General features: G+C 49.3%; 2 protein-coding genes across 3 annotated transcripts; both read right to left on the reverse strand.

Moving 5' to 3' along the window:
• Positions 1–815: 815 nt before the first annotated feature.
• Positions 816–1824, reverse strand: LOC128278812 (trypsin-1-like). The gene is made up of 3 exons (XM_053017539.1): positions 1405–1824; positions 1174–1341; positions 816–1097 (listed from the first exon to the last, which is right to left on the reverse strand). Exons 1-3 carry the CDS (start codon positions 1822–1824, stop codon positions 816–818), a joined length of 870 nt encoding a protein of 289 aa, XP_052873499.1.
• Positions 1825–3123: 1299 nt separating this feature from the next.
• Positions 3124–8111, reverse strand: LOC128269277 (rab11 family-interacting protein 4B-like). Of its 2 annotated transcripts, XM_053006694.1 has the most exons (6): positions 7376–8111; positions 6953–7087; positions 5241–5527; positions 4853–5147; positions 4452–4490; positions 3124–3626 (listed from the first exon to the last, which is right to left on the reverse strand). In XM_053006694.1, the coding sequence occupies exons 1-6, from the start codon at positions 8018–8020 to the stop codon at positions 3507–3509; spliced, it is 1521 nt and encodes a 506-aa protein (XP_052862654.1). In that variant the 5' UTR covers positions 8021–8111; the 3' UTR covers positions 3124–3506. The 2 variants fall into 2 exon arrangements, with proteins under 2 accessions (XP_052862654.1, XP_052862655.1); XM_053006695.1 differs by lacking the exon at positions 4452–4490.
• Positions 8112–9113: the final 1002 nt, after the last annotated feature.

The following is a 9113-nucleotide window of genomic DNA, read 5'->3' on the forward strand; positions in this document are numbered from 1 at the left end:
GCGGACAAGGAGAAAGAACGTTTCCTGCAACTGCAGCGTCAGTTCGAAGCCAAACGCCGTGAGCTACTCTCGCGGGAAAGTCAACTGCGCGAAACAAGCGCCGAGCTAGAGTCAGCGATCGAACGAGCCCGACTGAGGGAGCGGAACGCCGAGAACGTTTACCAGGGGGTGCGCAAAGCGGAGCAGAACGCTCAGCTCAAGATGCAACTGGTGCAACGTCAGTTCCGTGAAATATCGGAGCGAGAAGATCGGCTGGCGAAGGAGAAAATCGAGTTTAGCAAGGAGCGCCTCGAGTTGCAGGCCGTCCGACGCAAGCTACAGCAGAACCGCTGCAGTCTGTGCAAGATCGGAGAAAAGTCGCAGGAGATCGGCGATCTGCTCACCACCACCAACACGGACTCCGTGGCCGACGATCTAAAGCTGGAGGCTAACTTTGCCGAAATGCAGCACCGGTTGGACGCGACCGAGTTTAAGCTTGATCAGCTGTTCGACAACGACGTCGATCGCCACATGAAACTGTTCTTCGAACGAACCCGGCTGGAGCAGCTCGATGTAGCGGGCGGCTTAGATGCGATCGTCCTGAATCACGATCACGAGCCCGCCCGGGAGTCGGACCATGAAACACAACTTAAATTAGAAAACTTCTTTTCGCATCTGAACGAGAACCAAGGCGGTGCTGGAAAGTAAGCAAGCTGCGAAACGCCAAATTTTAGCTCGATTTTTGTTAAGTAAAAATTGTAGTACAAAATATTGTAAGGTTACGAGAGCTGAGTGAATAAAAAGGAAATCTCTTGGCGTTCAAAAGCCCGATATTGTTACTTGCGGAGAAAGTCTCTGGCCGCCTTTCTCTCGCGTACGGCTCTCTGTTTATTCGCTAACATTTGTGCGGCCACATTGCGCACTATCGAGCACATTTTGCCAAAGTTCGCATACTTGTAATCGATCGTGGCCGTTTCTACGAGCCACCGATTGTGGTTCCACAACCGCTCGAAGCCCGCCGGGTACGCCGGATCACACGCACCGTAGGCGAAGTTCATCACCGCGACGAGCCGTGGTTGGCCATTCTCAAACATCACCAGCGGTCCGCCAGCGTTTCCCTGCAGGAGGGTGATAGCAAAGAAAAAACGGAAGCTTAGAACGATAAAACACTTCACCACTTGAGGTTGCACCTACCGTGCACACGCTCGCCGTCTCGTTGGAGTAGATACAAACGCGGGAATCATACAGAATGCTGCCGAGATTGCTCAGCGTTCCCAGCAGCTCACGGCACTCCGCGTTCGACAGCGCGATGGCGTCCATTTGCTGAAGCTTCGGTTTGTAGTCGTCCGGTGTCGCAAAGTCCTGCCGTGAAAGAATAAAATGAGCATTTTGTCCTTACTCTCGTGAGCGTTCGATCGACGCGACCTTATCCGAGCCCCAATCGGTGTAACGGACGGCAACGTTGGCCAGAATTGGTCCCCGGAGGAGGGAAATCGGTTGAACGGCCTCGTTGAACTCTATCAAACCGAGCGTCTTCAACACCGCCAGATCGTGGTTTGCTTCGGTGAAGTTAAATTCCGGGTGCAAGGCGTACGATTGGATCGCCTGAAATTGATCGTTGGCAGCTGATTGGAGGTTCACCTGTCCGAACCGTATCCGTGCCAGTGCCTGAAGCGTTTGCCCCGGGTACTGGCCGCGGAGTTTCCAGATGAATGATGCCTGCGTGACGACGAAGCGAACGTTCAGAATGGCACCGCTCGCCAGGTGGCGATCGTTCTCCAGTAATCGAATCGACGCCTGATACGGAACATCGCTGGCCTTCTCTACGTCCGTCCCTTCGGCCATTCGCGACTCCACTGCAGAGCAGCGCAGCGCACAGTAGGTCACGCACAACACGAACGTACCCCAAACGTGGAGTCTCATCACGATGGGGGAATGTTTAAAACTAACCCACACTCGAGCCGTGGTCATCGAGGGCCTTGCAGTTGTGCATTGATTTGTCGACGGAAATCGTATGATGAATGAGTTGTTGGCGTTGCGATTAGAGGTGTGTGAAGGGAATCCGTGAGTGATCGCCGTGTGCTTAGGGCATGTATCCACTTATCAGACAGCCTTTTATCGTGACTCGATGACGTATTCCGGTAACGATTTTGGGTGGAGGCTCCCTTCGGGGCTCGAGTTCGGATTCGGTGGTCGAACGGCGCAGCGTTATGTTGTAAGTAGAGTTTATTTTCCATTTCTACGTTTGTAATACAGTTGGGTTTTTTAGTAGAACGCTATTTTGGCATCCATGCGTTTAAAATGGTATGATCCCGTGTTGCACCAACGACATTGAGGGGAAACAATCACCCGTTACACACACGCATCACATTGATTTGCTGCTTTACTGTCCATCTGTCCATCCTTTAGACGAGGAATCGAGTTTTTCGCACAATTTTTACACGACTCTACAGAGAAACTGTCGGGCAAACCTTTGTAAATACAAACTTCCAAACAATGTGAAGGTTTCTGTAACGACGCAACGCGAAATTGGTGATAAAGTTGTTCCTCACGAACATCTTCTCTTCGATTTTGATTGTGGTTCAAAAGAATTTTTATCAAAAACCTTATCCATTCATAATCAACAAGAAATATCCTTCTTTAAACGAGTTTATACCTCTTTTCTTCTAGCGGATGCCTCTAAAATTGGCTAGGTCTTAATTTATAGTAGAGTTTGACGCACAACGACGAACGATCGAAAATGAAGCATTTCCAAACTAGAGGCCAGACCGGAAGCGATGCTGTGAAGTGTCTGGACACTGGAATTAACTTAGGATCTCGTCAATCGGGTGGTAGCTTCAATTCATGCCCAAGCACACATACGCACCGCCGTTCTATTCCGACCTGTTCAGTTTCCCTGTTCTTTTCCCTCTGCAATCTGTGTAACAACCGAGCGCGTCAACGTTAAGTTAAAACAAAACAAACATTTATGGTCAAATGTAATAGTAGAAGGCTATCTGTTGGGGTTATCACGGTTCAAGTAAGTGCTGCTAGTATGCGCGCCCGTATGGTGGTTCAGGTTTGTTTTGTGAAAGGCGAAGGCATCGCGCGATCTGCGCTCACACCCCTGTGATCGTTGTAGCTTTTGCAGTTCCGTTAACCGCGCGCGCCTGATTCGTAACAGTACCCTACACGTTTCTTTACGAAAAACTCGGCCGCCCTTCCTTTGTTTACACGAGACACGAGTACTTAAATTATTATTATGTAAAATATAAATTTACGAATATTGCTTACTGTCGTCCACATTACGTACGTTACACATCTTATCATGGCCGCTGGGCTCCCCGGGCCGGGTGGCAATTTTATATCCGCTGTCCGACTGTCGTACTGTTTTGCCCTGTAGTAATAACACACCGGGGAGCGAGCGCCAGGACCTTAAACACGTGCGCGAGTGAGCCCTAGGGAGTATGAGTAACGCGAATCGTAGGGTCTTAAAAAGTTGCTAAACGCGGCGTTGAAACGCCGCTCTCTGGCCGCCGACTCCGGATTCACACCGCTTTCACTTCCAGCAGCTGGGGATAGTTCTCGACCACGTTCAGCAGCATGGTGTCGATGTAGTGCTTGAGTCGTCGGTTTTCGTCCTCCTTTTCCTGGAACGCCACCTGAAGCTGGAATACGAGAAAACGGGGTCATCACAATGCGTTGTGTGTGCGGGGTGGGGAAGCGATTTTACAGCACTTGCGAGATGCATTAAAATTAAGAAACTTAAGTTATTAACAGGCCGATAATATTGGAATCACACCACATCGATGAAAATATCAGCCGAACCGAAGCGAACAAAGATTAAAGGGATGTAAGAAACAAAAAACGCAACAAAGAGGTCGTAATGAATCCCTTAGAGTATATAGAACGATATAGAAAGAAGAAATAGTTGAGAAAAAGGCTTTTTGGAAGAACAACACGTTAGAAGACGAAAAGTATTTTAATTATTGAACAAACACTCGAACAAAGCCCGCGTGTTGTATGTTTTATGACAGCAAGCAAGAGAGAAGACAGCAAAATAAGAGCACCAAAACCGTACACAGTTCAAAAATGTTTCGAAACTTGTCGGAGAAAGATTTGTAAAAAAATTATTTACAAAAACACATTCAAAGTGCGTTCATTAACGAACACGCCTAGCACGGATCGAAAAGGTTCAGTTACACAGAACCCAATCGAAAGATTAAGGAACAGTTCAAACAGTTGCATAGAAGAAAGCGGCATTGTTAAATAGAAATAGAAAGAGCTACGAGCAGCGCAGGGCGCAGGTTGTTGGTTAGCAACTTCACGAAAGAGGTTAGTTTCAACCAGAAAACGGCAAACTAGAAGTGTTAAATCCACCATTTAGCCACCAAACACACACACACACACCAAAGAAACCAAGGTGTATAGAAAAGAGGGTTAGAAGTGTGTGCAAAGAGGACGCGAGCGTCGTGTGTGATCGTCAAACTAACCTGTGTTAATGACGCTAAAGTGGACGAATCAACGGAATCCTGTGGATGGAAAGGAGCGAAATAAGAAGACAGAAGAAGATACAGAGAAGCGTGTAACACAACGAAAGTGAAACAAATAACAACACTAATCACCACACACGCACAACATACACCGCCGCCCACCGTAAACATCGATCAACGCGTTGATGGTCGCGCGACAAGGTAGCGGCGTCGGGGTGGACATAAAACTGCCTGATAACGGATGAACCGTGTTGGTGTGATATGGACTCGACAGAGAACGAGTTGTATCGGGAGGGTCAGGAGGGTCGGTCGGTCGTGAGAGAAACGATAACGAAATACCGGAAGCCCTGAGAGCCCTGAGCGCTGAAAAGCAACCGCGTGTGTTTCCGCCGCCCTAGTACCTGATTCTGGCTCATCGCTTCCAGCTCCTGGGCAAGGCTGTTGCTGGGGCCGTTCAGCAGATTGCGCCCTTCCTCGATACTGCGCGTCAGCATCATGGCCTGCAGCTCCTCGTTGGACTCTTCGAGACTTTTGTTCTTCTGGCGCAACTCGTCCATCTCCTGGTGCAGCTCCTCGAGCCGCAACGATTCGGGCGACGTCGTGGGCAGTGCTGGCCCACGCTCCGTTCGCAAACGTTCACACTCCTTGCCCAGCTCGACCATCAGCTCTTCGGCCGCTTGCTTATCCGCTCGGTGTCTGTGGAGTGCCGGGACCGGAAAAATAGCAACAAAAATAGTTATGAGCACGTGTTAAACCGGGCGGCAGAGTGTCCTGCGCGTGTGTACTCACTTCTTCTCTTCCGCCTTCGCTTCGGCCAGGTCCTGCTGTGCGGTCATCAGGGAGTCACGCGTTTTCTCCAGCTTCTCCTCCGTGGCGTGCAGATCCGCCGCCTGTTTGTCGCTTTGGGAGCGCAATCGCTGGATCTCTTCCCGCACGCTGGTGATCTCCACCTCCATCGTTCGTATCCGGATCTGGCAGTTCTCATTCTGCAGCTTGGCCTCCCGCTCGACACGCGCCAGCAGCTCCCGGTGGCGCTTCTGTTCCTGCGTTAGCCGTTCTTCGGCCCGTAGTTCAGTCTGTGTGTGGAGAAACAAAATAAACAAGCCGTTTAGTCATTCGTTCGTACCAGGGGGACCCACTCTTCCCTGCGCCGGGTGGCACAGAACACGGGGGCCATCCGTTTCCGGTCCCGGTCTGTGATTATTCATGCGACAAAAATGGTCGCGCCGATGGGTCGCCGGTTGACAATGAAATTATTCCCGCCATAAGCGAGGTGCGTGCGCGGATCATAATATTCAAATAATCACTGCTCACCTCCTCATCAAAGGGTATAGAGGGTTTTTTTTTTTGTAAAACGATTGTTGTGCGGCAAAGTCGTTGAACTTTGCGTTGTACGATTACAGCAAACAGATATTAGATATTCATGCTACGTTCGCTGGTAATTACATTGCCGTCGCGGCACTCATACGACCACGGAGAGTTACGCGTTAGTAGATTGCACCTTCTAAACACGAAACAAGGTTGGTAGAAATTGAAATCGAACATTTGCACATCGATCAAATCTAAATTATGTTAAACAATTTACGCAATATCCGGGGTGCAATTTGTTTTAAATATCGGCTTTCGAAGACTCAATCAACACAGACCCCCCCCGGCGGAGGGTTTCCAAATGGACTGATCCGCCAACTTGATGAAACTCGAATCCCCTCCGAAACTTCAGCCATCTCTAAATCTTTAAACACGATTTTATGGAACACCTTCGGTTCGGTGGAACCATGATTTTTAATTGGCTTCAAAGCGAACCGTTGACCAACAACGCAGACAAGCGTGTTGATTACGTGGATGGGCTAATATACAGGGTGTCCAAACTATTGAAGCTCATTTCCACCTAGTGACTATGGTTGTCAATCTTGTGACCGATACTCAACAACTTCGTTTAAAATTGACTAAATGGAGTTGAATTCTGTGCATGGGGACTTTTGTACCATTATTTATCACTGTGAAATTTAAGCTGACTAAATTTAAACGTGATCGTCGGAGATCGGGACGTCCGAAAACTGCAACTAGACCTGGCGACAACCTCGCCAAAGTTCACCGAACGATGCTAGAGAACCACCGAATTAAGTGTGGGAGATAGCAGAGGTTATGAACATGTAAGAAAAGCCAGTTTCTCACATTTAAAGTCCACATTGAAAGACATGAGAAAGCTGTTCGCGCGTTGTCATCACGTTGAACTGCTTGACCATACGTCTTACGCACCAGCGCTAGCTCCTAGTAACTTCATTTTCAACATAAATTCACAACCGAATTCACTAACTTTCATTTAATAATGCTGCCATCTTCACGCTGAGGTAGGAAATATAGTAAATTTGGAAATTGGATCATTGTCCAATGACGACAGTCCGATCTCAAATACATCGGCGGGCGACTTTTATCTATTTTTGGGGCGTCGCGAAAGACGGCGTAATTTTCGCTTCGCACCAACCCCCAAAACCCCTTACCTCTCTCAGCTGCTCCTCCAGCATGTGATAGCGGGCCTGCAGGACAGCATATTCCGTTTTGGTTCTACTCGTACGATCGTCGACATTGCTCTGCGTGTCCGCCAGATTGGTGACTTGCCGTTGTAGTATTTCGAGCTGCAATTGAGGGCAAAAAGAATTGACGCTTATTAACAGCCTCTAGCCGTAGGAGCAAAATCTAGAATGCTCAATGACGAGAGTGGGGCGCGGTCAAGCGAGAGTCAAGTGATGAATCATTGTGGGCGAGATGTCGATGAACTGAGTCTCCTAAAACCACGTCCGAAATAGACGTGTGCAAAAAACGTGCGCACTAAGTAGGCCAAAAATACTGTGGTCCCCCAGTAGTGGGGTCAGCGAAGGACTTTTGGACCCTGGAAATTGCGCGTCGCCGACGGATCTACTTACTTGCTCGTTTAGATTATCACATAGGTCTGTTTTGATTAGATCGTTCATTTTGCTGCTCCCGTTGTGGCTGGCCTTCAGGATGTACTTGTTGCCCAGCTCCGGGTTGTCGTTGATCAGCTTCAGGTTGCTGTTGATCAGATTATTTTTGGCGTTCTTTTCCTCGATAATGACCGAGCTGATGAGGTTGTTCGTTTTGTTGTTGAGCAGCTTGATGTTGAGTATGTTGCTCTGCGCCGTGGTGCCGATGCAGGGGTTGTTGTTGAGCTGCGGTTGCCCTTCGCCGGGTTCGTCTAGGAAAAAGCCCGACTGCGGCCCGGACGACGGGAAGTCGTGCGGGTGCAGGCTGAGGAACGTTTCCTCGTCGATCAGCACCGGCTGATCGGGCGGGATGTACCCGTTTAGGCGCAAATCTTCCAGACTAGAGGTGCGTGACTGTTTGCCGATGGCCGACGGCTGCGGTGCCGGGCCGCCGACGAACTCGAACTGGCCCTGCCACATGTCGTAGTCCAGATCGAGACTGTCCGGCTGGCTGGTGGACGACGGTGTCGTGGCCGAGGTCGGAGTGGTCGACAGGTAGTCGACCTTCTTGGTGGTGGTCATCATTTTGAGCGGTGAAAGTTTATCACTAAGTCGCTGCCAATTCATTGGGCCGGCGGCAGCGAACGGTCATTATTCACCCTGGGCGGGCAGGGAATGCCGCCAGAAATTGCTGGACGGCGCACTCGAATCGTCACTAGTTACCGGTTCACCGGATAGTTTCTTCTCTCTAACGACACTTTACACGGACGGACATTTGCGGATTTCTGAATAAGGCACATGGCGGAGGTTAAAGATTTGCACTTTTAGCAACGAGCGCCCGCGAGATGTGCGTTTGGTTTTGTGAGCGTTTCGACCCTAGACCCGAGCCCAAAGGAGCAACGTAACCGAGGCCCACTGAAATGGTGGGCCAGCCCAATTTCACCACCCAAACATGGATGCGGTAAGATGTGTAATGTTTCTTCGTATAAATTAAAGAATTACATACCGATTTACGCGGCGAGAATAACGCCCTATTACGTGGACTTTAATATGACTCTCGGTGGAGTTGTTTCATAAAATTATGCCGCTATCATTATGTTGTGTTTGAAAAATACAATGCCCACACTGGCGATTCGGGTGGCCACCGCCACATTATGTAATGCCTTCTCTGGAGTGTGCGATTCGATCCAGCAGCCGAACGTTTCCGCTAATTGATGCCTATTTTTTTCACTCCGATGCGATTCGCAGCATTGGAAACATGAGACCACCGCCGCCGCAAAAGATAATGAAATTAAAATAATACAAGAAACGGAGTGGAACTTGTGGCGGCTCACGGGCGGACCAGATACTGTTTTTGGGGGTGTTTCTGGTCCGGTAGTCTTTCCGCCAAAAAAGATCCGTTTGTTTTATCGCCAGAGACTGTTGGTTGATAAATCAACACACTCATTTGACACCCCAAATGTGGAGAGAGTGGCACCGAATGGCACACCAAACGCTGCGCCGGCCAAGCATCAAGCTTCAAAACGGTTCCAGGCGCATATATTTTGGGCACACATTTTCAATGGCAGAAAGAAGATAGGTTCATCCATATTTATACCGTGTGGTGGTCCGCGATTGGTCAATTATTACACTCTGAGCGGATGTGTTCCAGATAGAGTTATAATTTTTCTTCGCCTGGCGCCATCGTGAAATGGCCCGCAACACAGTTGGCGGGCGAAAG

This window comes from Anopheles cruzii, chromosome 2 (genome assembly GCF_943734635.1).
Source record: "Anopheles cruzii chromosome 2, idAnoCruzAS_RS32_06, whole genome shotgun sequence".
Classification (NCBI taxonomy): Eukaryota; Metazoa; Arthropoda; class Insecta; order Diptera; family Culicidae; genus Anopheles; species Anopheles cruzii.

Coding starts and splice junctions, on each gene's coding strand:
- LOC128278812 (XM_053017539.1), bottom strand. CDS start 1,824: ATGGCCGAAGGGACGGACGTAGAGAAGGCCAGCGATGTTCCGTATCAG. Junction 1,342..1,404: donor CCGATTGGGGCTCGGATAAG/GTCGCGTCGATC, acceptor CTTTCACGGCAG/GACTTTGCGACACCGGACGA. Junction 1,098..1,173: donor AGACGGCGAGCGTGTGCACG/GTAGGTGCAACC, acceptor ACCCTCCTGCAG/GGAAACGCTGGCGGACCGCT.
- LOC128269277 (XM_053006694.1), bottom strand. CDS start 8,020: ATGAATTGGCAGCGACTTAGTGATAAACTTTCACCGCTCAAAATGATG. Junction 7,088..7,375: donor GTGATAATCTAAACGAGCAA/GTAAGTAGATCC, acceptor CCTCAATTGCAG/CTCGAAATACTACAACGGCA. Junction 4,491..4,852: donor AAGCGATGAGCCAGAATCAG/GTACTAGGGCGG, acceptor TTCCATCCACAG/GATTCCGTTGATTCGTCCAC.